Source organism: Hermetia illucens, chromosome 1 (assembly GCF_905115235.1).
Source record: "Hermetia illucens chromosome 1, iHerIll2.2.curated.20191125, whole genome shotgun sequence".
Lineage (NCBI taxonomy): Eukaryota > Metazoa > Arthropoda > Insecta > Diptera > Stratiomyidae > Hermetia > Hermetia illucens.
In genome coordinates, this window is record NC_051849.1 from 43,244,528 (window position 1) to 43,272,058 (window position 27,531).

General features: G+C 44.3%; 1 protein-coding gene across 2 annotated transcripts; it reads left to right on the top strand.

Moving 5' to 3' along the window:
- The first annotated feature begins 6,171 nt into the window (after positions 1-6,171).
- LOC119646960 (gamma-butyrobetaine dioxygenase-like) lies at positions 6,172-7,731 on the top strand. Of its 2 annotated transcripts, XM_038047660.1 has the most exons (5): positions 6,175-6,460; positions 6,518-6,737; positions 6,837-6,963; positions 7,027-7,338; positions 7,405-7,731. In XM_038047660.1, exons 1-5 carry the CDS (start codon positions 6,233-6,235, stop codon positions 7,712-7,714), a joined length of 1,197 nt encoding a protein of 398 aa, XP_037903588.1. In that variant the 5' UTR covers positions 6,175-6,232; the 3' UTR covers positions 7,715-7,731. The 2 variants fall into 2 exon arrangements, with proteins under 2 accessions (XP_037903587.1, XP_037903588.1); XM_038047659.1 differs by having other exon boundaries at positions 6,172-6,737.
- Positions 7,732-27,531: the final 19,800 nt, after the last annotated feature.

Genomic DNA, 27,531 nt, shown 5'->3' on the forward strand with positions numbered 1-27,531 from the left:
TAAATTTCGTCGTTAGGTAGGCTGCGGAATCGTGCATCCTTATATGCCAAAAATTCTTCGGCGGATTCTTCTCTCGAACGCGGAGTTCATCATATGCATAGATACTATAAAAATTGAAAGACGACCCCGACCAAAAAAACCTAGTTAGAAATGTTCAGAGGGACCAGAAAGGGCATCTCATATTTGAGCTAAAGCTCCATCTTGAAAAAAACTGACGGCTTTCGTAACCAAGTTATAAACTCGCTTGGGGAGAATGTCACGGAACGTTCCCAAGAACATGAAATCTATATACAGTACTGGGATCTCGATGAGGTAAATCCAGAGAAGAGATCTGCACTGCTTTGAAACAACAATTCAAGTTGAAGGAGTTCGGAGAAGAGTCTATTGTGAGCCCAAGAAAAACTTGGTGGTGGTGGTACTCGAAGGGTTACAATGTGACTACTAGTGGAGGCAGCGCAGAAGTTTCTGGCCGTGGGGAAAGTTTTGATTGATTGCCGGCAAAGGGAACAGATCTCTGTTCCAAATGCCTGATGTTTAGACACTTGGCGATTACATGCGCTTGTGGAACCGAGCGGTCCGATCGATCTTGAAGGTGTGGAGAAAAATGACATACTGTCGAGGAGTGTAACAGGTAACCAAAATGCATTTTTTGTGACGGAAGGAAGTGGCAAATTCCCGAAATTTAGGAGGCCGTTAACTGCAATGAAAAAACGATTTTAATACAAATAAATCCCAATCATTGTAGGGTCGCACAGGATTTGTTTGCGCACATCACTTATGAATCCGCGAGGTAGATTGACATCATAAGTGAACTGTACAGAAACTTTAACGATAGTGTATGGTTCACAGTTTCGACTCATGGAGCGGCGGTATGGGCGTGCGGTCTCAAGCCGTAAAATATAGCAGGCGGTTAGTGGCTTTGTGTGGGCGAAAATAAGCGGCATATTCGTATACAGCTGCTACTTCCATCCGAGTCTCATACTATCTGAATTTAAAGACCTGTTAGACGATCGTATACTCGACGCAAGGGGATGAAGTCTAAAGATGATAGCCTGAGACTTTAACGCGTGGGTTATCGGGTGGAACAGCAAAGGGAGTACCGCAAGGGGTGGTGCTTATTAGAAGCATTCGGCCAGTTGGATAGATCTGGCTAACGCTGGTGCAAATGGAATCGATGAATAAACATTCATGGAGGTGTGGCTAGGCTAGCCTTATGGATAGAGCTTTCCATATCACACAATGCATCGCTAAAGCATGTGGCTCATCCATGCCTAGGAGATGCTCATCCCCCATTAAAAGGCTTGATTATTGGTAGAATTGCTGGAAACTGGATAGCATTTGATCGGTTTGCCATCCTGCCAGACGAATGGCTCGGAGGGCAATAGGTAGGATCGAACAAGGGTAAAAGGAACATGCCTATAGGAAAGTCTGCAAGAACCTCAATCCAGCTGACCAATATATGGTTGCCCTTCACCCTTTGGTAGAGTATCGCGCGTCACCACCTACGCACCATTGCCCGCGATTACCTGAAATGCGCTTCAGCTTCCCCTTGACTTTCCAAAATGCTCGCACTTGTCCTCTATTGTTCCGCGTCAAGTTGGAGAACCGGCTCCTTGGGAGAGTTGATTTCACTGCATGGTATAGCCCGCAATGCAATTGTCACCCCACCTTAATGTTTAACCTATCCACTATCACGTTCGTCTTCCTATCACATCGCATACGAGTGCCAAGCTTTTGCGCCGACAAGAGGAAATGTTTAAGGAGCTGTGTTCGCAGGCGGACATAATCCCAAGTAGTAGTGCCTATAAAATCCTGACAGGATGATTCAGAGGTCCGTCATCTCCGCAGATCACGTGCTCCAGGGGTTATGCCTTTAGCAAGAGAGGTACTGACACCTTCGAACAGTCCCTGTATGTGACATTGATTCAGGCAGTTCTGAAACCAGGGAAGAACTGCTGGAGATGTGCGGTCGAATTAGCGCAGCAAAGCTTGCCGTGAAATGTAGACGGGATACATTCGCGGAGTTGTTCGAAGCGTGCTTTTCCGAATATATCTTCCCTGTGTCATGGAAGCGGCAGAGAATGGTATTGCTGCCTAAGGCTGGTAATCATTCAGGGAAACCATCTTCCTATAGACCCATATGTCTTCTAGACAGCATGGGGAAATGTTGGAGCGGATAATTTATAATAGATTACTCCCAGTCGGAGGAGGCCTTTAAGATCGGCAGTAAGATTCCATTAAGCTCGATCAACCACTGATGCAATAAAATAGTTAATAGCTTGGAAAATGGAATTCACGGAAAAGATTGTACCAGCAAATATTATATGGTGGTGATCCTAGACGTGAGGAATTCAACTTGGCCAATTGGAACCTAATACAAAAGCCTCTGGGGACGATCGGTGTTCCCACCTATCTCGCTGCTATTTTAAATCAACCCGTGTTCGCGATATTTCTAGCAAAGAGCGTTTGGCAATTAAAACTCAATACTGTTTCCGTCGCTAGTAGTAATCTTTTATTCGACGTAGATCGACATTTCGGGAATAACTTGTTCCCTTCTTCAGTGTCGGGTGTATACCTACTACTGTCGATAGCTAGTTGCGAGAGTGGACGCTATGGTGTGATGCTGATGATGGACTCAAGGAGTACTTTGTTTCCGCAGATGTCCCATCGGGCTACATACTTGGCACACTACTGTGGAATATCATGTACAGTGATGTACTTAACCTTCCAGTTGCGAAGAAGGCCACGCTGGTAGGTTACGCCGACGACATAGCACTGGTTGTGGCCCTAAAAGTACTGGAAAATGCTGATTTGAACTCAAGTGAAGCAATCAGTGCTGTTAATTCTTGGTTGGACAGTGCTGGACTGGCACTCGCAGAGGAAAGGGCGAAACGGTTCTTATCACTAAGCATCACAAGGGCAAAATACACCTGCATTAGAAATGGATCATATCATCACTTCCAAGCCGGCTATCAAATACTTGGGAGTGATAATGGACGGGAAATTCAATTTGAAGCACACTAGTGCAAAAGCATCCACCACGTGTATGGCTTTGGCAAGAATGATACCGAACGGAGGAATGCCGCGGTATACTTGCAGGCTACGCAGGGGGGTCAATTATAATCTCACCCAGCTTCTCACTGCGAATACTTGCAAGGGTTTGTAATGAACCCAAAGGGAGTGGGATGATCAAACGACCATTCTGAGTTGCTGAAGACGATCTCGTGAGAAGAAAACTAAAAAGATGGCGAAATCGGCCATGAAGGTCCGCTCATAAATACTAAAGCTCCATCAAAGTGCTGGGTGTGCTAGCCAGGTTCGGGAATGTGGGGGGGGGGGGGGGTTCTTTGAGCTCTTTGATCCCTCATGGCTCATTTGTACACAATCAACGTATCTATACTGATGCGTGGGTCTGTACCGGATCGAAAAATGAGATAAGAACAAAGAAATTCGCGACGGCTTAACGAAATAAATTAGAACGCGAGCTAAACCATGTGGAACCGTAAGTCCCCGGACCCCAGTGCCGCGATCGAGAGAGAAGATCCACGACGGATCATAGTCTCGATCCTTGCTTCTTCTGGCTCAGATGGTTATTAAGGCGCGACTCCTGAGATTCCCTTCCATCCTTGATGTGCTCAGGCCATTATGTAGAGGATGTCCCTAATAAGATTTTGCGGGGTCAATGAAGAGGAGAAAGGGAGTTATAAAAATATAATAAAGTACTGGACTTAAGGCAAAAATATATCGGAATACCGTTTTTTATTTTCCTTGTTTTCTTTCCTGGGGTTTCCCAGCGACGCATATGCGAACAGGAAAATGTCTCGCACACACTCGGACCAGAAATTTTTGGAGGCTACAAATGCGATATTCTTTGTATGTTGTACACTTAAAGGGAAGGTCTCCCGCAGCTCGAAACTAAAACTTCATCATACAATCACTACAAGATTTCTTCCAACCAGAAACTAAGGAAATTCACATCAGCGGCAGCAAAGCAAGCTCCTCTTTGACAAATGTTTTGCCCTTCGATAATCACGTCCTCTTGGCAGATTATGTTTTCTTTCACTTTTCATCCTGCCGAATCACGCCCATGCACAAATTTCCCAAAACTTGATTAACGTCGTCTTAAAATATATATTGGTAATTGTAAAGTAGAAAAGATCGCCCATCGTCACAATATTCCTTTTGCATGCATGGGGACCCTCCTTAAATTCAACGTTAAAGAAAGTAACTCACTGTATGATTGAGCGTTCACAGTTCCCATCTTTATACCAAATTTGATGTCAATCGCTATAACCATCTCCGAGGAAAATGCGTGTGACGGACAGACAGACAGACAGACAGTAAACCAATTTTAAAGTAAAGATTAAAAGTATGCTTAAATCATAAACCCTGGAAGACTACAGTCATCCATCGCTTCACTTACGAAGCTCCCAATCCCATCGGTCGTTGATCAGCTGCCCACACGAACAGTTCCCCATCCCTCTACGCTCGCCTTTAACTCGATTGAACTCCGAGAGTTAATGTTGCGACAACATGCGCATGCGCTTACGGGTGCAGCAAATCATTCCAGTCTGTCAAGATCAATTCGCCCGAATGCATTCAATAATGGGCAATCCCCGGTGAAAGTTAGGGTAATAGCACATTATAGAATGCATTATTTGAGCAAATTAATTCAGAAAAAGGCAAATGAGAATCCGATCCCTCCTTCCCTCCCCCCTACAAGTTTAGATTGGACACCTCACTTGATTGTCCAAACTGCAATGAGTCTTAAAGGACCCAGCGCTCGTATTCTTCCAATGTCCGAGGTTGGTGGAAGAGGCGAGGGACCTACAGGAAAATCTTGGTGAAGTCATTAGCTAACTAAATAACGACCTGCTTTCTACGTCAGTTCATGAAGGATAGTCATCGACAATCATCAGCAGAGATAATTTCTTCTTTTCACAGAACTAAACTAGGAAAGTAAAGAGCTTCCTTGTCAGCATTTCGACCTACCCAAGGTATCCGCTGACTTTTTTCAAACACTGTACCCACTTCCAATTCAAAAATATGTCGCCCACAACTGTGGAATTCTTAAGTTGTTTCCCGATAGAAATAAAGGTGTCCGCTTGGATATATTTATTTGCAAAATTTTATTTTTTACGTTCTCGCCTGGGAAGTGGAACTCTGAAAGGCCTCGTCTCTGTATTCGGTGATGGAACTCTTAATAGCGCTGTAGCGTGGCGCTAACTTTCTAACCAGGAGCTGAGAGAAAGCGAGCATTTTGAGTAAATATGTATGTAGATGGATCCAATAACGAAAAGTGCTAGTATCATTCAATGAAACTTATGTCTTTACGTTTTTAAGGTTATGGTTGCTCATAAATATAAACTTACGTGCGCCACGTATTCGTCGGTTCGATGAGGGGGCGGTGATTCCTGCCTGAGTCTCAGCCCCTTTTCGAGAGATGTCTATAGACAACGCATTCGACATAATTCGAATTTTTTTATAGTAAAAATCGACACGAAATGTGTGTTGTACGGACAAGAAGAAAGTCTGGAATGACTTGGAGCTTCCATTAAGCATATACACTTGTGTGTTAGGAGAGTGCAATTCGTGGCCAATATAAAACTGATGGAGCCGTCCGTCGTTTGCCTCTAATGCTAGTTGGACTCTGAACTGATAAATTTATGTCGACAAATAGTTCCGCAGTCGAGATAGAACATAAAAGTCCAATCATGTTAGACACGGGGATGATTGCCAGAACTAAACTTTTACACCGCTCTCAAATCGGGGAGCCATCCAGTTACCGTTGTAAACAAGAAGTGAAAAAGGACACGTTGCGCTGGATAGTCTGGAAGGATGTTTTCGAATATTTACGAATGTATCAAGTTTTTGACTATGGTTTGGACTTTACCGGGGAAAAATCATGTAATCGATATTCGATGATGTTCAATCCAAAATGTCGCCCCTAATAAACATGCAAGAGAGCAATCGTTTCAAATTCATCCCAAACAGGATGTAACGTTTCCAGCCCCACACCTGCCTTGAAGCTTCCAAAGTCCATTCAATTGACTACTTACAACGCAACATTCTTTATTAGATTAGAGATCAAAGTTCGCATATTGACTTTCGCTAGCTTCTTATCATTTGCAACCGGAATCATAACAATCTTAGTAGAGTTATTAAAACCGGCTCCAGCAGTGTGCAGCTCAGCGGTTGATCAGAGTTGCTCGGTAGCGTCTGTAGAGTTAAGATGTTTGCCAGATTCTTGCCTAGAAGTCCGCACGCGGAAATCTATACGCAAATACGGAGTTTACTAACGGCTTCCATAGAAAGCCAATACGTTCGGGTCAACCATGACGAAAAGTCTATGAAATTTCCGCAAATTTGGCTACGAGATAACTGCTGCTGCCCAGAATGCTTCCATGAGGGTACTCAGAGTCGCATCTACAAGTTCAAAGTTGGTGTCAGAGCCGAGAGGGTAAGTTTCTCTTTGTCGATTTGTCACGGTGGAGTTATAACTCAAAACTATTATCAGGTTCAAGCTCTTGACGATAAATCTGTGCAAATAGAGTGGAATGACCGACACACCTCCGTTTATAATCTCAAATGGTTGGGTGAACGTGACTTCAGCCCCGAGAATCGGCAGAAGTACATTGACGAGTTCTATCGGTTGAAACATGTTTTCTGGGGGAAGGAGGACTTCAAAAAAGAGTGCAAAGAGTTTGAATTTGATGAAGTTATGGGAACGAATGAAGGTGTGTTATTGTGAACAAAACCCAGCTCAATTGAAGGACTTATGGCGGATATAAATCAAAACACAACAATAATAACAATAAAAATGATTTCTCCCTCAGGTCTTCGCAAATGGATGGAAGCCTTGGCAATCTACGGAGTAGCATTAATTAATAATTCTCCCAAAGAAAAGACCACTGCCAGAAGACTAGCAGACCGGGTGGGTTTCATACGAAAAACTCATTATGGGTAAGCTTTTGACATGCACTAAGAATCTACCATTTAATCTGATCCTTGTGGAAACAATTTCAGAGAAGAGTTCAGTGTCATGTCCAAACCAGACGCAAAGAATTATGCTTATCTTTCAGCACCGCTTCCCTTGCACACAGATCTCCCATACTACGAATACAAGCCTGGATTAAACTTACTTCACTGTTTTACTCAATCGGAATCCTCAGGAGGACAGAGTCTCACAGCTGATGCTTTCTACGTTGCTGAACGCTTGAAACAAAAGGATCCTAAGAGCTACGAGATACTCACAAAGGTTCCTGTTGACTGGAATGATATCGGAAGTGAGGGAGGCGGCGAAGGATTTCATAGCATTTACAGATCACCAATGATAAAGTTAGTTAGATCCTTGATCTTCTCAGCATGGCATAACTTAACGTTTCTCCCTTTATGAAATTCTAGCTTCGATGCAGATGGCCGTTACAACAGAATCAATTTGAGTATTCCTCAACGCGACAGTCATTTTACAGTGAAATTGGAGGAAGTGATACCATGGTATGAGGCGTATTGGAAGCTGATCGAAATACTTAAAGAAGAGACTACAACTTTCAAATTGAAGGAGGGTCAATTGCTCACTTTCAACAACTTGCGAGTTTTACATGGACGAACTGGATATGACGATAATGAAACAAATGTGCGGCATATTATTGGCGTCTACTTAGATTGGGACATTGTTTATGCCAGATGGAGGGTCTTAAAAAGCGGAAAATAAATATACAAACTGATCAACCTTTGCGTTATTTCTACTCTTTCTCGCTAGTAAGAAGGATACATTCGTCTTAAGCGAAGGGTATTGAATTCCAACTTCTTGGAAGTTACGCTCCTAACCTTCAGTATTCCTGGTCTTCCCTTTCCTAATCAGTTTATGTGACTTCGATGACTTCTTTGAGAAGCATATCTAGTGGATTAGTTACTTCAGGAATTCTGGCATTCTGGGATAATATAGAAGTTTACGCATTGCTTCTTAATAAGTAAAGCTATTCTGACAGTTGAAGCTCATGGATGAATGGACGCGATAAGGAGTGGATTTTCCTTATCCTTTTGAAAAGCTGAAAAGTTCGACAATAAGCTAGATGCCGATTTTGAAGTGATTTTGTATAAAGGTTAATGTCACTGTATGAATAATCCTGAACTATAAAACTCTCTTAATTTCTGACCATGAACGACCGAACGGCACAGGCACAGTGCAGTAATCACACTCAATGGACCGGACTTGCGAATATACTGGCGAAGCTTATCCGTAGACTTCATAGGCCTTCAACATCTGGCAGTACCTACAAGTGGTTTAGTACCTATGATGTGTACAATACATTCGCAATTCCGGTACATTGAGTCTAGATACTACTTATTAGATGTTCTGTGGGTACATGCCTTAGCTGGGTTTCATGTCATGCAGTGATTTTGATTCGTTGGAATGAGAAATCTCTGCGTTAGACTGAGAAAATTGAATGTATGGCTCTCATAATACGTCAACAGTTATCTACTCACGTATGTATGTGTATTAAAATAAGCTCTCAAGCACATACATATGTATAATACTTCATTATTGCCACGGCACGCTGTCTGCCTGAAAAAATTATGACCACTCATAGTTCTCCCACGAAAAAAACATGGAACCTAGTCTTATCTCAAGGTCAAGTTGATACCTCCAATCAACTGACGAATTCTTTATCTTTTTTATGGGAATCTGTTAGGTGTTGGTATCTGTTAGTATGAAATAGAATGGTATCTTCTATTGAAGTATCGTTCGATAAACAATCATCTGCCATTTGGACTGTGGAACTGTCCTTTTTTTGACTCACCGTCAGTAACGGGCTTGGCAACTTTTTTCAACTTTTTGCCGGACAGTCCCTGATTCAGGTTTCCACTTATAAAGTTTAACAAGAAGGAAGAAGAATTAAAATGTTTTTAACTCTTGAAGATCTCCACAAGGAATTAGGTAACATAATCGAAGATCACCAGGTACCATGCAAGTTCCCACCCAAACACACACCAGGGGCTTGCGAGCCTCCATTGAAGCTCACATGGTCGGGCATAAATACAACTCATTCGGTATATTGACGTTTCAACATGGAGCATATCTCACAACATCAAATTAGCCGAATCACATTTTCATTTACCCCGCGAAATCGAGAGATATTACTCAGCAACGAAATCTCTGTTATTATTGAGATTAGATGAGAGAGCTAGATTTCAAGTCTCTTAAGACGCTGTACTATTTCATAACCTGCTATTGCGATCGCCAAATTACGTGTAGTATTCGAAGCATCTGCCACATCGAGCTCCAGTATATCATTAAATCAATCCTGTACACAGGTGCCTTGCCTCAGGATGGCAGAGATTCCCCTTTAGGGTCTTCATTGTTTTCTTTAGCCTTTATCCCTTTCACAACTGGGGCGGCTCGCCGTGATCGATTTTGCCATTTGATTCTATCCAATGCCTGATCTGGATGCAATCGCGAGGCTTTTAAATCCCCATCCAGCGTATCAAGCCACCGCCTTTATGATGATATACAAAAAATGATTCACAAGATCATAGTCGACGAATCCAGTCAAAAGTCTCAGTTGATTTGGAGGAGAAACAACTCAGAGGAAACGTTGAAGCACCTAAAATTGAATATCTTCACATACGGCAAAACAAGCGCATCATAACTGGACTGATGAGGATGGGAGCCAAGACTACCCCTTGACAGCAGAAGCAATATAATGGGAACTTCTATATCGATGACGTTTTGTCCTGTCTTGCCGCACTAGAGAGACAATTTCAGTTGTAGGTTCTTCTCCGTAAAGTTCACGAAGTATTTTTAGAATCGCAACATACTGTTTAAGTCTAAACGACTACCGTAACAAAATTTGGTGAGAAGATGTGGTCTGTGAAATGCTACACCTGAGTGGCATGATTTTGTGTTGTGGGAAAGGGGGCAGAACATTCTTTTTTTACGAAATATGGTCATGTAAGCTATCAAACGAAAGGGCTCAATTAATACTTTTCTTCTTCTTTTTTTTCTTCAGCTCTTGTCCCATTCATAGGTGGAATCGGCTCGTCGTGATCGGTTTCGCCACTTTATTTTATCAAATGCCTGATCTGGATGCAATCGCGAGGCCTTTAAATCCCCATCCAGCGTATCAAGCCGCCGTTGTTTCGGCGGCCTTTTGGCCGTTTACCATGAACTTTGATGTTCAGACCAATCTGAGTTAGCGTTACTTACGCGACTTACTTGTTAATACCATCGAAGACCCTCGCAGATTTTCCACGATCGGTGCACTTTTCCACGCCCGTCAGAAGTTAAAATCACTTCCACGGTCGATTTTTTGGCAATCAGCGGAAGGATGTAGGAACTAAAAATACAAATTTTTGTTGTTTCCCTTTTTCGGCCCAACCTTCGAAATAGTTTGCGAGACCTGTGAAAAAGAACCTCGACCATATATTCCAACCGCTTTTCGCAAGGAAATATTCCATGCAGTACATGATTTTGTGTACCCAAGTATTCGGACAACGAATCGGCTTGTCACTTACAAATATTGTTGGCCCTAAATGAATAAAGGTGTTAACTCCTGGGCGAAGCAGTGCATCGCGTGCCAGAATTGTAAAGTCACCAAAGACACAGAAAGAAGTAGGCTTATTTCTTCGGTTTACAAAGCGTTTTTACGCGATCTACATCGATATTATTGGCCCCTTGCGAGATTCGCATGGCTTCAAGTATTACCTCGAAATAGGTTCGCATGGTGGCCTGAAACAATACTGACATTTCCGCACAATCGTGCGACGCTTTGTCGGGAATGGATTCCACGCTTTGGAGTCCTGGCCAAAGTCATTACTGACCAGGGAATGCAGTTCGAATGAGCTAAAATGGTATACGATGACTCTTCATGGTCGCAAGTCCTGCCTTTCGTTTTACTGGGCCTTCGTACAGCCCATCGTGAAGGGTTCGCCGTTAGTTCCGCCGAGGTAGTATTTGAGACTCCCCATCAATTTTGTGTTCGATACCAGCTCAACCCTTTCAACTGCTAGGCGTTTGCTCCGGGACACCGTGCAAAAGTAAAATCACCCTCTGCCTTCCCGTCATTCTGCGTCGAGGATTAGCATCCCCAACGATCTGGATATCTGCACACACATCTTGGTTCGAGTGGATGCTTCCCGGAAGTCCTTGCAGCCACTACATGAGGGCCCATATGAAGCGTTGAACAGAGGGGAGCACTTTTTAATATTTTGTGTAAACACAGGTGGGTCCCCACACATGCAAAAGGGGGGTGTAGAATTTTTTCAAATATAGTCAAACTTTTCATCAAATATAATCATGTGGGGTATCAAATTAAAGGTCTCGGTTAGTACTTTTCAAAGCCGGTCTTAGTTTTGACATTTGTTGGGAAGGTGGGGAGTGCGGGGGGTTGAAAGTGATCATTTCTTTAAGGGGGCCATTCTCAGAAACCACCCAACCGAAAAATGTGAGAAAAGTCAGGAGGCTGCCACTATATGGTGCCTTGGTTCCGAAATACCTTCCATACCGATGCCTGTTCAAATAAAGTTAGTAATAGTATATTACTATAATTTTTAGTAATTCGCTGCAAACCCCTCTTTAGGTTCATCCTAGCACCACGAAATGGTGTGGAGCATGATCTTACCAGGTTTGGTGGAAATCGCACTATTACTAACAAAGTTATAATACGTCAAAGTTGTTGCTTCTTTGAAAATTGAAGACTATGAATGTCAATATCACCCGAAAGTGGATACTTTCACATAATATATGGATATATTATGTACTACATACTAAGAAATACACAAAACTTTTCGTACCTAAAGCGTCCAGCTTCCGGTTCCCCGACTTGTTTAGACTTGACGTCGGCGGCAGGTCCAAGAGCGTCTCCATGTCCAAGCTAAAGCCTTTTGCCCCCGGATCTTACGCCTCAGGGAATGGGGGTGCACTGCGCGTGAAATTAGATTTGCGCCCCTAAAGTTGCCGATCCAGGAGTCGGGTTTTGTGGGGTAGTATGGAGGCGCTATAGTGTGGAGTCGATTTGCATAGATTTGTCTGAGCTCCGCATCAGAGCGGCGTAATTCACTACGAAGCGAAACTCACTCAGCTGAGTGTCCCGCCTACATGTTGGTAGCAAATTGTCGGTTACGGGGCTGGAGAGTTAGTCTGCGGTGACAGGAATAAAGAGAATGACGAATTTTATGATTTCGAATTTGAAAGAAAAGATTTATTTTCAATTTGAATGATTGCTATTAAATGTAAAAGATTATCAATTTCAATGATTATTGTTAAATGTAAATGGGACAATGTAAATAATGCTTTTTTATTAAAATAAACCTAGTTAAACCAAACTACCATAATCTGATGGATTAGTGTTGTCATACAAGATCCATTCATCGGCTTTGATTGCCTTCGCTACAAATGAAGATTTGGCCATAACTAACCGGGCTTTCTTTGCGGTCCATTGGGTTAACAAATTAGGCTCGTGGGAGGATCACATTTGCTTCAGTTCCCTAACCATTGTGCAGGATATCCTCCTGGACAATTGTTTTCCCTCATGTTGTTAACCGAGAGGCAATTCGCCTGGAAGTTATATGCGCAAAGGTTATTTTGCCTCAACTGGTGGCGCTAAGGCTCAGGACTACATCGGTTCGTCCTTTAAGGACTAGCTCCCAATTGCATTGACTCCTAATTAACTATGTGGGGAATCTGAGCATGGAGACAGGTTTCTACCGATGAGCTCAGGGTTTCCTCCTCATTCAAGGTTGAATGTTGACAATCAAAATTTAGCTTTCATGTTTGCTTTGAGATTTCATGATTAACTGCGATAGCCTTTGCTCCACCAAGGAAAGCTGGTGGAACCTCAGCGGAACTCCTTTTTTACCGAGGAAAGATTAGTTGAAGCTGTTACCGCGAGCGTAGAGTAAGGAGTGAAACTATGCCATAAATAATAGGAGAGGAGACATTTAGAAAGCCTCCAGATGTACAGGATCATTTCAAGCTGCATCGAATGGACTACAATGAAGTAAGGTACAATATAGCGCATCGAGTATATTCCTATTAGTAAGATCAACAGCTACGACCACCTGAATGCAGCGGAAGGCGCACAATATGTTTATTTGCAGTGTTTGAAATTTATCGTAAAGAAGGTCGAAGTGGAAGCTACTATTGTAATACACTCAATTCCCGAAAATATACTTAAATAAACGTTGATATCGGAGGACATGTGGGCTAATGGTGACAATTCAAGGGTGTCAATTTTTAGGAAGCGTGCTAGGTGAAAACAATAGTAGCAAGGGTAAAAATGAAATTTCACCATGAGCTCGAACGGCATATCAATCCCAAGCAAGCTCTTTGATGCAATGCTGTACGGCTGTAGTGAGAAGAAGGATGGAAGCAGAAAGTGGTTGCTTTGGAGGATAGGAAGCGTTAGTTCATCAAATTGTAATTTCTTTGTGCTTATCGGCCACCTGGTCTGATTATGCTTCAGATTAAAGCTACATAATTCGGCAAGTTCTCACACAACCTCCTCGCGGTGGCCGCTGGAGATCATCTTCGGACGGGCCAAGAGTGTGTAGGGCCGCGTTGGGAGTAGGCTCATTCAATTGACGTGGATCTGCTTGCTTGCTGGTCATTTGGTAGAGGTAAATGGATCTGGCGGAGGATGAGTCGAAGCAACAACCCGGGGATCGTCTTCCCTGCACTGGACAATGTGCTAAAAGGACCCCAAGCCAAGGTAGAACAGCATACGCCGAGGGCTGCGTGGTCACCTTGGGTTTCGTAGACCCTTACCCTGGTGGCCGGGCGAGCCAGGGTGGTCATTCTTCTCGGACTATTCGTGGGACAAAGACATGGACTCAATTTTAAAGCTTAATAAATTGACGATAGAAGAAGAGGGAGTGATTTCAGTTGCATCATCGGAGGACCAGCTGCTGGCATCCAGCCAGGAGACAGTAGCCGTCGAGAGCAGCACACTCGGTGCCGGTCGGAGCACCGCACCACTGAAATCAACGACAGGGGCCTCCCGGAACAAAGCGGCCGACGGACTAGTGGTTTCCAGCCTGGAATCCACTGCCGTCAAGCTGGTTGTAGCGAGTACCGCGGGATCCCTCAAAAGAAAAGACCGACAAGAACGTCGGTTACCGGAAATCGACTAAGAAGCGAGCCTTGCTCAAGAACCGGTACTAGAAAGCCATGCATATTCTCAGCAAGATTGCTAAGGATAAGGGGGCCAGTACTGTCGACGAGCGGCGGGATGAAAAGGCGCTTGCTAAATATCAGGCGATTGGTGAGGAATAGAACAGCAAAAGCCTGGCAGACGAGCAGAACGTGAAGCCCATCGATCTCAAGACGAGATCCAGCACGATCACAGCGGAGCAGAGTGGGCAGGAGCTTGAACGCTAAGCAACATCTGAAGAAAAGTACTCAGCAACCACCAGCCGACGAGCCACTAACTACAAAACTCTTCAGCGACGTGGCCAGGAGTCACTTACGTATGATGCTGGCGGATGGTATGTCGGTTAGCGGCAAACAAGCGCCGGAAGTGTGGATTAGTACTGCGGCCAGGCTGTCGGAGATGGTCATTGAGCATCTCATGGACGCCGAAGGCAAACACACGGGTTCCATCCCCTGCTTTGATTGCTTTCAGATGGTCGGTAGGTTCTACTTTATAGCTGGGGAGGACCAACTCTCCAGCGCCTGGGAGGGCGTAAACTAAATGTCATTCTCTATGACGAGATTTCTAGAAGACCGGTCGCTCGTATCTGGTTGCCGAAGATCCGCATGGATAAGGACAAGCTCGTCCAATCCCTGCGAGTGCAAAACCATGGACGACTGGGTTGTTCCCGGGTAGGAGGAACCCCAGGCGAACAGCCAACCTTTTCTATTCCGTATAAACGAAAAGTGCCTGGAGGCACTGGAAAAGGTCGAGTATAAAGTGCGGTTCGGAGTCAAGAACACAAAGTTAAAAGTGTTCCGCTCTGCAAAACCGGACGACGACCTAGATCAAATCGACGCCGCCAAAGAGCTGTTGGAGGAAATGAGGATCGACGCTCCGACGGGGACTGACGAACCCCTCACGCAAGCAGATTATGCTGAGGGCAACACAGATAAATCTGTCTCGGCTAATCTGCTTGTCATCTTCCTAGAGGAAGACATCGACATCGCATTAATACAGAAGCCTTGGATCGGAGGAGACTGAACCTTAAAAGAGCTCCAAAGCAAATATTTAAATTTATTCCGCAGCACAGGAAACTCTGATCAAGGCAGACCTAGAGCATGTATCCTCGCGAGGAAGAGTCTGTGCGCTTTCTGTGTCCGGACCTGAGCTCTAGCGACCTAGTCGTGGTCAAACTGGAGCAGGCAGGGGCAGATAACGTACATATTTCCTCGGCTGATATGGCCAAGAGGCGGTCTTGGTTGGACTACTTTCAGAAAAACGAAAGCACCGGCGAATCGCTAGGCTCAGTAAGATTCTGTCCAAGGAACATAAGAGCCCATCCTTCCTTAAAAAGTAGGAAGGCTCCTGGATGGAATGTTCTGGTGAAACTTTGGAGTTGCTGGTTCAGATGCACTTTCCCACCAGTGTGGAGGACTGTGAGTGAGAGCCTTGCTTGAAACCATACGAGAGTAACAACTCGGTAATTGCTGGGGATAAGATCGGCTGGGCTATAAATAGCTTTTCCACATATAACTCTGCGGGCCCATATGGCATATTGCCAGTCATACTGCAGAAGCAGAAGAAAAGGGTTGTGTCGTGGCTTATTGAGATTTCCCAGAGCTGTATTTCTTTAGGAAACGTACCACAGTCCTGGAGACGCGCACGAGTGGTTTTCATACCGAAAACGGGCACGCCATAAGTCTGTGAAGGATTTTCGACCAATCAGCCTCACCCCTTTCGTTCTGAAGACCCTAGCGCGCATCCTGGACATCCACTTAAAGACGAATATAGAGAGAACGCGCTTCTCTAAGTCCCAGCAGAGGTAGCCACCTCAAAGAGAAATCCACAGAAACCGGCCTCCACGAGGTAAGAGGTTAGATGTTGTTTTCTATTTGTAGTTAAGTCTAAAATTGATAGACCAGTAGCTTACTCCAAACTACAATTTTACTTTACTTACTTAGCTTTGTACTGATGAAGGGAGTAAGTTGCTCCCGAAATATATAAATACACAATAAAATAAAATTGTAGTTTGGTGTAAGCTACTGGTCTATCAATTCTGAATGGTTGAGCGGTCACTGTAGCACAAGCCGTATACTCTAGCTGCCTTCTTGGATATAGAGGGAGCTTTCAACAATGTTAGTGCTAACACCATCAAGGAAGGCTTGACCAATATTGGGTACCTTACGCATTGGATTATACAGGGTGCGGCAGCATAACTTCCTTTTTTAAAATGCGCGCCACTCAGTTAGTTGATGTCGTCGCGGAGCGCTAGTGGTCTCGTTCAAGAGGGGATACTGTAAAGTTTTGTCCGACACGGTTCAGTCGCCATCATGCGTTGGAATAGTGAGGAGCGTGCCTTTGCCGTTAAGGTTTACTTTTCAAGCGGATGTTCGGTTATTGCAACACAGCGTGTATTTCGGAATCGCTTTAATTTAGCCCCGTTGGCTCCCGTCCGAGACCGCAAATCAATTGTTACATGGGTCACTACATTCAGACAAACTGCAAGTGCGACAAAAGGAAGAACTGGAGTCTCTCGGCCCGTTAGATCACCTGAGAACATTGAAGCAGTGAGACCGTCAATGTTGCGATCGCCACGGCGTTCTGCGCGCAAACACGCATCTGCCCTTGGACTCTCCGATCGTTCTGTGAGAAGAATTCTTCGTGATGATCTTCATTTTCATCCCTATAAAATGGCGATAGTGCAGGAACTTTCAGAACGTGACTTCAATTCTCGGATGACCGCGTGTGAGCTTCTTCTTGATGTCGTTCCCGAGGGTGCTATTGTTTTTTTTAGCGATGAAACCCATTTTCGTCTGTGTGGGTCGGTTAACAAACAAAACATGCGCTACTGGGCTGACACCAACCCTCGAGAATCGTATCAAAAGCCTTTGCATTTACCCAAAGTCACAGTGTGATGTGCAATTTCCTCCGCTGGAATTATTGGTCCCCGGTTTTTTGAGGAAAAAGGCTAGAAAATTTGGATTTGGGGGACACTTGGTTCCAACAAGCCGGTGCAACAGCACACACTTCAAGAGCATCGATGGCTGTTTTGAGGAAACACTTTCCAGAGCGCCTTATCTCAATTAGAGGCGATTTCTAATGGCCGGCACGCTCTCCCGATCTGTCCCCTTGTGATTTTTTTCTATGAGGTTTTTTGAAATCGTATGGTCTCCCAGGTTTCGCCAGTGTATTCCGAGCGGAAATATTAGCGATACTTAAAGTCTGTTGATGGCTAGAGCGCTATCAGAACCCCAAGCGTAACATAGACATTCTGACCGACAGCCATGCGGTCATTAAGGCCTTGTACTCAGCGGCGACATCCTCCTCAACAGTCTGGGCGGCACACTCAAGATTACCCTCCTCTCCGTTTCCGGGCACAGGAACAGAGGGGGAAGTGAGCGGGCTGACGGATTGGTCAGGCGGGACTCTGTTCTTGGTAGTGCTTCGGTGGGTATAGTCGGTGCCTGCACTACTTAGCAGCCCTGGGCCTTAGATGGCAAAGGCTTACCAGGTGTGCCAAGTTAAGAAAGATTTAGCCCACTTATAACATAGCCTGATCACGAGAGCTCCTGTGCCAGACACTTGCAAATGCATTCCTCATAGGGGATCATGCGGCCAGACTCGGCATACTCCACAATTCGCGTTGCCGAAGCTGCAGAGAAGGGGAGGGGCGGGCTCATGCACTTTCTCCGCGATTGCCCAGCTCTAGCTAGAGTCAGGCTACGGATACTGGGTAAACCTTTCTTGGAGGAACTCAGAGAGATTTCTAGCCGCAGGGTGGGAGAGCTGCTTTCCTTCGCGAATGCTACGGGCTGGCTCTGAAGATCCGAGCAGCCTGAACTCTGCCCCCTTGCTCTCATAACAGCAGTCACGACTTTAGGAGTTTGTAGCATCGAAACGGGCTTCTGGGAGCGGCTACTGATACCTACCTACCTACCTGCCTGGTGCTTATCCTTTTCGACCCTCTCTCCATTCATTATCATATTTCATAGGATCGACTTCATGACTAAATTCTTTGCATCGACTAGTCTAGATTCAAAGCAACTCTTAGGAATACGTTACATCCTATCTTGTAACACTGCTTGGCGACGCTAGTAAATGGTTTCCAGGTAGAAGAATTTCCGCATACAACTTATGCAAATAACGAAAGTATGTCGGGAAATAAAGTGCTCGGCCTCCAAGAGCTGCAGAATTTTAAAAATGCTAACAAAAATTTGTCACTTGTACTCTTTACGCTTGAACCGCACTTGCCCCATAGAAATCCTTAAATATCCTTCATCCATATTATTCACACTTTCAAGTCATTCTTCCTTTCCATTCTTGAGCTAGTCAGCCGTGTCCTAATCTCGTTCACGAATCGCAAAGTTTTCATCTTAAAAAATTTTATGCCACTCCACACCTCTTTCGCATTCATATGCAAAATAGCTGCGCTTTAGCTGAACTTGGGTTCGTTCATTCTCCCAAGGCATCTCGCTACCGCCGGGGGAAGTTTATTACGGAAATAAAGCTTCCCTTCGTGCAAGGAGCGGGTGGTTGTGTATGCATGCATATATGGTAAAGGGCCTATTAAAAGATTACAATAAGTACACTTCTCAGTGCCGCTCGACGTCCTTGTCGTTGGCGTAATCAAATGTCGACGACGAGGACGACGACAATGTCAATTTTCGCGTTCAGTCAACAATTCCTTTTTTTCTGTGGCAAGGACTGGCTCCAAATCGACAAATGATGTCAGCACTTTATGGAGAGCGGCTGAATATTGTACTTACATATACATATTCCGAATTAATTCAGAAGAACTTAAGTATTCAAATCAGATGGCTGGATTTTTTGGCATCTTTTTAGTCCTTTGTGTTCGCTGGAGATGAAAACGGAAGTGAAATACATAATTTCACGTTTAGAAATTTTTTAAATGTTTCACATTTGAATCTGAAGGTTGGAGTCTATTTGTTGGTTCGCTGGAGAATCATAGAAACGGTAGCAATGGTATTGCTACTCCGCAGCCGTTATCCTTGGGTTGGTTGCAGCGGGATTGATTGTCAGCCCCGCATAGAATGGCCAATCCGAGAGGTTCAAGAATGTCTATTCCTTGACTCCTTAACGCATAGCATATTGGAGGTAGATCAATTACCATCTTTTGTACATTACAAGTAGCTGCCAATTTGTCTGAAAGCTGGCTACCTATCCACAACTGCACACTCCTTACCTGTCATCATATTTACAAGAAAGTATTAACATCAAGAGCCCTTGCGGATGCTGATTTTGGCTGAACTACAAAATCCACATTAATTCCAGTCGAATTCCCATTCTTATTCCGAATTATCCTGTCCTTTATCTGCACAATAGATACTTTTATGAAAATCAGCTGCTGAGCCCACTGCATTCCGTGGGTATTACACTAAGTACCTGCTGTGCGGAGGAGGCTGCAGGCTTTACCGCCCTCCCAGCTTCCGCGGCACCAAGCCGCAAACAAATATTTCACAACATAAAATGGCAAATAAGCGTATTGACATTTTAGCTTGAAAGTCAGTCATTTTTTTATTCCCTATGAGTACTACCTAGAGGAAGTGAAATATGGAAAAATTAGGGAAATTTCTATTCTATCCTGGCTCCTCCCGACAATGGCTCTGTTTGGCTGCTTGCCGTGTAACTACAGCAAACGAAATAACAAAATCTACATGGAATCAGCATACAATGGATGTTGGGAGGATAAAGCCTGATTCTGAGTCATTTGTTAGGCATGGAAGCAGCGCTAAGCTGGATGAACATTCCGGGGAGTGGATTGATTTCCGAGACTAAGCCGCTACTACCACTGGCATCACCCAGCATCGACGACAGCTCAGAACCGCTCAAGGGCAATGATGAATAAAATGTTGACTCGCCTTAAATAATGCCAACAGAAAATCACTTGGATTTATTAATTTGTGCATGGAGCAAAAAGCAGGTTTTATGACGGAGCGAAACGTTGGAGTGGCTCATTTTCTGCCGCAGGAATGTTTAGTTATGTGACGTACTCAGGAAAAGTACATTTGAGTTGGCAGAAACAGGAGCATTTGGAAAATTGCACCTTTGAAATTGATGGTTCCAATTTCAGGCCTACAATCGACTGTGCTAAATTTTCTCCTTCCCAGAGAGCAATTTTATTACACTAAAAGGAAGATGACATCCTTGCAACATCTTCATCCAAAATATTTCATCCTTCTCTCAATAACAAAACCCGTTATTGAAAAGACTCAATTTCATAGTTTCAATTCCCTCACACCCGATACTAGCAGGATGTCTCAGCCCCAGGAAAAAGTCAAGAAAACACTTCCATCCTTTCATCGATATGTTTGTCCGCCTCTAAATGATCCAAACAAACCGAAAATGGAAAAGAATCCTTTCCCATGTGCAACATTCCGTCACTAACAACACGACGACGGTATTTTCCCTAAAATCCTTCGCTACCACCGCCATCACTACCGTGTCATACTCGCATGCAATCTGGTGTAGGGATTTCGAAATTCATTAGACTGGATCAATTTTATGAGAGTCGCAAATACGCCAACATTATATTGAGACAAGTTTGACATCCTGAATGTCCTGTTACAATATCTGTAGAGATGCTTCCTCGCCATTTAGTACTTGTACTCGAACTCGTACGGCGAATGGTAGTGGATTTCGGTGACATCGTAAAGAAGGTAATCGAGAGAGAGAGAGTTTTGGGACCTGGATTTCCTTCGGTTAGATATGCCTGGGTGAATAAAAAAAAATACTCAAGAAATTTCATACCATTCCCATATCCATACATATGATAGCACCGTATCGGGAGAAAGAGCAAATAAGTTGTAGAAAGGACGAGAAAAGAAATAACCGAGGACAGATGGAACATCACACAAAAATCTTCTATTTCAAGCGAAGCGAAATGGACTTTGGTAGGCTAGAGAATTGGATGGGAGGTGGTGGAGTCCACGACTTTTTTCCGCATATATTAAATTACATATGCGGATAGTGGGGGTGCAAATTATTTGGACAGTTCAATTTCATTACAACTTTTGGAAGGCTTCAAGAAATGAGTGCCTTCGACGGGTTAGCTCAGCTATTCTCCCGCTTTAGTCTTCAAGTCAGAGAAATCCTTTCGTCAACGAGAGGGGGAGGGGCGATCATCGGATGGATCGTGTTGGTCGCTCTCAATTCTTTTCGTGAAAAGCGAGACTCGACCGTAATGGGATCCACCGTTCTTCAATAGAGAGAATGATATGGTCCCCGCGGTCACCATTACAGCAGGTTATGTAACAATACGGCAGGCAGAGGTCACCCCCAAAGTTCTCCATCTTTAAAGTTAGGCAAGATGCAACGAACAGCATCCCGCTCAAGAGAAAGCATTTCCTTCTTCGTCTTCAATATTTGATCTTAGCCCATTTAAGGCAACAATTCGCACTGCAGCTCTTTCCGCCACTGTTTTGATTTGTTCGAAAAAGCTCATCTTCGAGTGGAGCGTAGGTCCTAGGTATGGTGTGTGTTTGAGGTGTGGGAGAGGTAAAGCCACTGAGCAGTTAGAACTTAGGGTCCATTGTACTCGATTCCCCCGTCTAACGGAATATCCTGGATTCGTTTATGTATCGCAGGATGTGATGCTACCCGCTGCAAATGGAGTATATCAGCACCAAAAATCTGATGTTTGATGCGTTCGTAGGCGGGGCACTCACGTAGAAAATGTTCCGTGGGTTCCGCTTCCTCGTTACAGGATGGACACGTATCATCTTGAATAATTCCTATTCTGAACATATGCCCAACTAGTGAATTATGGCCAGTCAGGCATTCTGACACAATACTTCTGCAAGTCTTCCTGCTTTTCGACAGGATAAGTTGCTTGTTTGGTTCTGACAAGAAGAGTTTGGTCTCCCAAGCAACATTAAGGCTTCGCTACATGTTATTATGGGAAGCTTATTCCCAGTTTTTGATAGCAGCATGAGGCAATGCTACTGACACCCCCATCAACCAGCAAATGCTGGTTTTATCCCGGTCATGAGGAAAGTTAAAGCTTCTTTAGTAAGGCATCCGAGATTTCACTTCCTTCTATACCACAATGACCAGGTACCCAGAGTAAATCCATCGTATTGAATATAGAGACAAAATTCAATCGGTTTCTACATTCCTGAACGATTTTTGAAGTGATCAAAGTACTACTCAACGTCCTCAATGCAGCTTCACTATCGCTACAGATTGCGATGTGCCTGCCCTTCAACCGCTCGTCAATCATCCAGGTTGCCGCCCTTAGGATCGAATACACTTCAGCCTGAAAGACCGTTGTGTATTGTCCCAAAGGAAAATCCCACTTCTCGTTTCTATTCGAGAGGTAGACTCCTGCTCCAGAGCCATTTTCTGTCTTTGAGCCATCGGTGTAGAAGACGTCGGTATATCCTGACACGCCCACCCAAGTTTCTCTCCTTTTCAAGACAACATCATATCTTCTACCAAACAGATGTATGGGGATCTGAGAATCGGAAGGCATTGCGAAAACTAGATTCAGTTCTCCCAAGTTGTCCCATTGTTTTAACATACATCTAATCGAATTAGTCTATGAGCTGCTCTCATTGCAGTGCTCTGAATAAACAAATCGAAGAGGTGTAAACTGAGTAATGCATTCAGAGCTGCGCCGGATGTCGTACTTATGGCACCAGATGTCGTGCTTATGGCACCGGGACACCCAGACACACAGGTCTTTGCGGTGCTGCTAGTTTACAGTGGAAAATCTTCTATTTCACCTTAACCCACCACACTATGGATGCATAAGCGAACATCGGCCTAATGATAGCAAAATATATCCACATTCCTACCTGAGGCCTAAGTCCCCATGTCAAGGCAAAGGTCCACCTAGCCCAGCAGCCCATAAGCTGTGAGTACTCATTTCATCTTTATCTCTACATGTTTGTTCCAAAAAAGCTTCTTGTCTAGAATAACTCACTTCTTCGGAGAGTTGAAGGGTTGTACCCCTCATCTCTGGAAGGCAAAGACCATTCAGTTTCCTCATTATTATAAATAATATCATTGTGGCTTTATTTGGATTTACTGAAAGTCCATGCCTGAGACACCAACTGTCAATCAAATCAACGGCGCGTTGTTTATTCCTACACACTACTCCGAGATCTCGCCCAACAGTCAGCACAGCCACGTCATTCGCATAAGCTTGAACGTGTATTGGCAGATTTTCCAGTTCGCATAGTAGTGAGTTGATCAACATAATCCACAGAAGTGGCGACAGCACACCCCCTTAAGGGCAGCCTTTCGTCGTTTCCGTTGTTAAGTAGCGATCAACACCCACTTCAACACACAACAATCTATGCGTTAGCACAGCGTAGATGCATTTGATTAAAGTTTCGTCAACACCATGGCCGCATCACAGAGCTTTTGGAAAGGCGCACAGTTAGAAGTCCCTTCAATGTTCACGACCATTCCAAAGCGTACTCACCCTTCAGAGTTGTATCCTCTATCTTTGAAACCAAAGAATGAAGAGCAGGCTCACATGGCTTTCCATGTTGGTAAGCATGTTGGTTTTCATTTAGGGGATAAGACTTTACTGCCTTCTCGCGAATGTGAAGACCGGTCTGTCCAGACATTTCAGCAAAAATGATGTTAAGCTGACTTGTCTGAAGTTCTTTGGATGAGAATTGTCATCTTTCTCAGGCTTTGTTATGAAGACTACCTTCACATTCTGCCAAGAGGAAGGCATGTAGCCCAGAGCAAGATATCCTCGAAAAATATTTCTCAAAAGTTGCTTTAAGTGTTCTATACCTCCTTTAGCATCGCTAGGTGTTGTTTTGAAGGATTCAAATGATATAATAGTAGCTCTCAATGGAGTCTGTATAGACTCAATTCGGGAATTCGTGAAAGTACCATCCGGATTTCTAAGAGAGTCCAACTTGGCCGACTCACCCTAAATTAAGGACTCTGCACCACCTGGAAGTCTCGCTTTCACCTTCCAGTTCTTCATAGTATGCTCTAAAAGAGTCTCGTTTCGAAGGCTTTACGAGCCTCTTATATTCACGCTGTGAGTTCCGGAAGTATAGTCAGTCTTCATCTTTATTGCTTTTGCAAGCACGATTTAGAAGTCGTCTGGTTGATTTTCTGAGTCTCTGCTGTTCTCGGTTTCACCATGGAACCGTTTTACCGCGTTGGCCTAGAGAAATAGGATAAGTCTCTTCAAAGCACTCTAAAAGTGTGCAATTCCGAGTTGTCAATTGATCTTTTATCGCTAAAGGAGTCCGTAGTCGCCTAGGGAGCTCAACTTTGTCGCCGAGAAGTTCATTGAACTTCGTCCAACCCGTTTTCCTAGGATTCCGTCTTTGTATTAGGGGCTGTTCGCCTGCAATTGTTATTCTAAATTCTAAGTAACGGTGATCTGAGAGTGAGACTTCATCTAGCACTCGCTAGTTTTTAATCAACTCTACCAACTTTGAAGTGCAGAATGTTAGGTAAATTACTTCACTTCTTCTTGACCCCATGAACATAGTGGGCGCAACCTACGTTTGAGGTAATCAGACCAGCTGAAATGATAAAATCGAACAGCTTCTCTCCTTTAGGATTGCATTTGCTACTGCCCCAACAAATATTCTGAGCGTTCGCATCACAACCTAGTAAAAAGGCCACTTGATTCTGCATACACTACCAGATTCCTTAGTTCTTGCGTCGGCGGAGGGCACAAAGAATCATGGGGTAAGTCAACAGAGGTAACTATGACGTGTCCCCTCTTACCATTAACCTGGTATTGTAAATTGACCGGATGGGAAGATGATCCTAGTCCCCTTCATTGATCCAATACCACAGATTCTGTTAAAACGAACCCATGGCTCTTGAACCAGAAATATGCAAGGACAATCCTGCAACTTTGCCAGCTTTGCCACCAGTAGATAGGAAGAAGCTGTGGCATGCTGCAGGTTGATTTGACTAACCCTAATGTTTGTAGCCACAAGTGCAGTCTAATACGAACCCCGCTGCTAACTGAAATTCCTGCTACGTTTAGTGTGGATCTCATAGAGTCAAGGACAAGCTGGTAATCCTCCGTTGTCGTCGGCTAGAAGCCCTCCCAGGTTCACGGTGTCTGGGCTGCATGGATCTGTTTTCACATACCGGCGTTAGGCCAGTAGTGTCTACATTACCAGCTTGCCTTTCTTCCGTTTTTTGGGGTATTGGTTCAGGAGAAGATTTTGACAGGCAAATCTGTAGTTCCTTCTCCTTTGCGGCTAAACTTTTATGCCGAGCCTGCCTCCCCCGTATTTTAGAAGAGTTAGGCAACAGTTGGTGTACTATCCTTCTTGGCTGACCGCGCCTTATACACCGGGTGTAGGTTTTCCACTGAAGTGGAGAGCCTGTCGTCCACAGATTTCTCGGTGGGGGAACATGAGTTAGGTGAGGCCCCAGAATCCCTGCTTCGGCCACGACCTGATTCCTCAGAGTCGCGGTCGATTCAAAGTCTGTGACTTCTTACCACTTGGAGAGTTACAGTCCTTTGTTTCCATCTTCATGTGTTTTTGGTCCCCCATAGTGTAGTAGTAAACTACCACAAGCTCTCCCACCACGACAAACTGGTGTCCGACGGTAAGCCTAGGTATGGTACCTAACCACTGGCTTTTACTTTATAGCCGTCCTATCAATCGCCATGGCATGCAGGATCGGAATTCATTCTTTAGTCATCCATCTACTTTCATTTCGTTTAAACATGTCAAGTCTCTTTTGCGTAACTATTCAGTAATGCATCCGACAGCAAATACCGGAATATCTGCATAACTAGTGAAGCGCAACATTTCTGGCATGCCTAGTCGCAAAATACAATCCTAGGAAGCGTTCCCAAGATCCCCTGCCCCTCGAGCATCACATAAAGGTCGTTCTCTTAGATAATCCATCAATATCTGCTGGAGTAGCCCCACCATAAAGCGAATTTTTTAATGTGTCTATAATAACTGCCTATCTTGCCAAAGTAAAGACATTGCTAAAATTAAGCGTCACGAAAGGGACTTTTCGTCGAGATTCGTCGAGATCGACGGCGATACGCTTCACCTTGGTGAACTGTCTAGGGAATAAATTTTCAGCAGCGCGTGTCACTTTGACAGGTTTATAGTACAGTCGTTGACATAGCGAAAGCAGCTCAGAATCTCTTTTCCCTTTGCTGGTCAGCGTGAGCCTTACCACTTCCAATGGCAAAGAAAAAAAAATACTCCTTCAGCCAAGCGTTGAATGCGCCGGGGATTAGGTCTAGTTGATGATGAAATAACAATTCATGTACCTCTGCTAGAATATTGTTTGGCCTGGTGTCTCGTTGTTGGTCGGAGAGGATCGCGTTTTGCAATTTTCAGGGAAGAAAGAGGACAACCCTCTAGGCCTTTCACGCCGATCAATGAACGAATTGAGCAAGGAATAATGCCCTTATTATGTGATCTATCTGTTTAGAATTAGGTGAGGAGGGTCTCTCTTGCTGCTCTTGCCAGTAGCGGGCTTTGCTTTTATTTATTATGGCATTGCAGACCATCGTTATGCGATTTATAACTAATTTGATGACGGTGATATCCCCACCCCACTATCTTCCAACGAAAAGATGGCCGCTCTGAGTAGCGCAATTAACGCTGTAATGCGCCGTTCTGACGCCACAAACCTCAAGAATATGACTGCTGTTTTAAGAGCAACGAGGCAGAGTCCAGCCAGCTTAGATCTTCAGAGCCAGCTTCTAGCATTTACGAGGGAAAGCAGCTCTCCCACCATGCAGCCAGAGATTTCACTGAGGTCCTCAAAGAATGGTTTACCAAGTGTCCGTACCCTAACTCTAGCTAGAACTGGGAAATCGCAAAGGAAGTACCTGAGGGTTTCCTTCGTTTTTCCGCAGCTTCGGCAATGCGAAATGTATGTCGAGTCTGACGGCATGGTTCTCTATAGGTCAGTGTCCCGTGCAGATCGTCGTAGTCTTGTATGTATTTGAACGCCTCTGACACAAGAACTCCCGCGACTTTGTTATTAGCGGGCCAAATTCTCCTTGAGGTCTGCGGCTGCTAAATGGTACGACTAGGTTCCTCCCTTAACAGTCGCCAAGATCAGAGTCCTGGCCAATCCGTCAGCCCTTTTCAAACTCTGTAATTGTCTGATGTATTGCTCTTCCACCTCGGATATTACATTTATTCTGCATTACCTCCCGTTAAGCTATTTACTTGCTCCTCCTTCTGTGGATAATGTAGTATGTAATTATAAGTTTACTTTTCTGTGTATTGTTCATTAAATAAATAAATAGATAGTAAAAGAAAAACTTGGTCGGCGCACGGGTGAGATGCCCGTAGACGTGTTGATCAAAAGGCTGAAGTGGCAGTGAATAGGTCACACATTAAGAAAAGGCGGCAACTTCACTGCAAGCTACGCTACGCAATTGAACCGATTA

Excerpts from the sequence above, each read along its gene's own strand:
- LOC119646960 (XM_038047659.1), top strand. The coding sequence starts at position 6,233 with ATGTTTGCCAGATTCTTGCCTAGAAGTCCGCACGCGGAAATCTATACG. Across the intron at positions 6,738-6,836 it reads AGTTATGGGAACGAATGAAG|GTCTTCGCAAATGGATGGAA; the intron begins GTGTGTTATTGT and ends TTTCTCCCTCAG. Across the intron at positions 6,964-7,026 it reads ATACGAAAAACTCATTATGG|AGAAGAGTTCAGTGTCATGT; the intron begins GTAAGCTTTTGA and ends AAACAATTTCAG.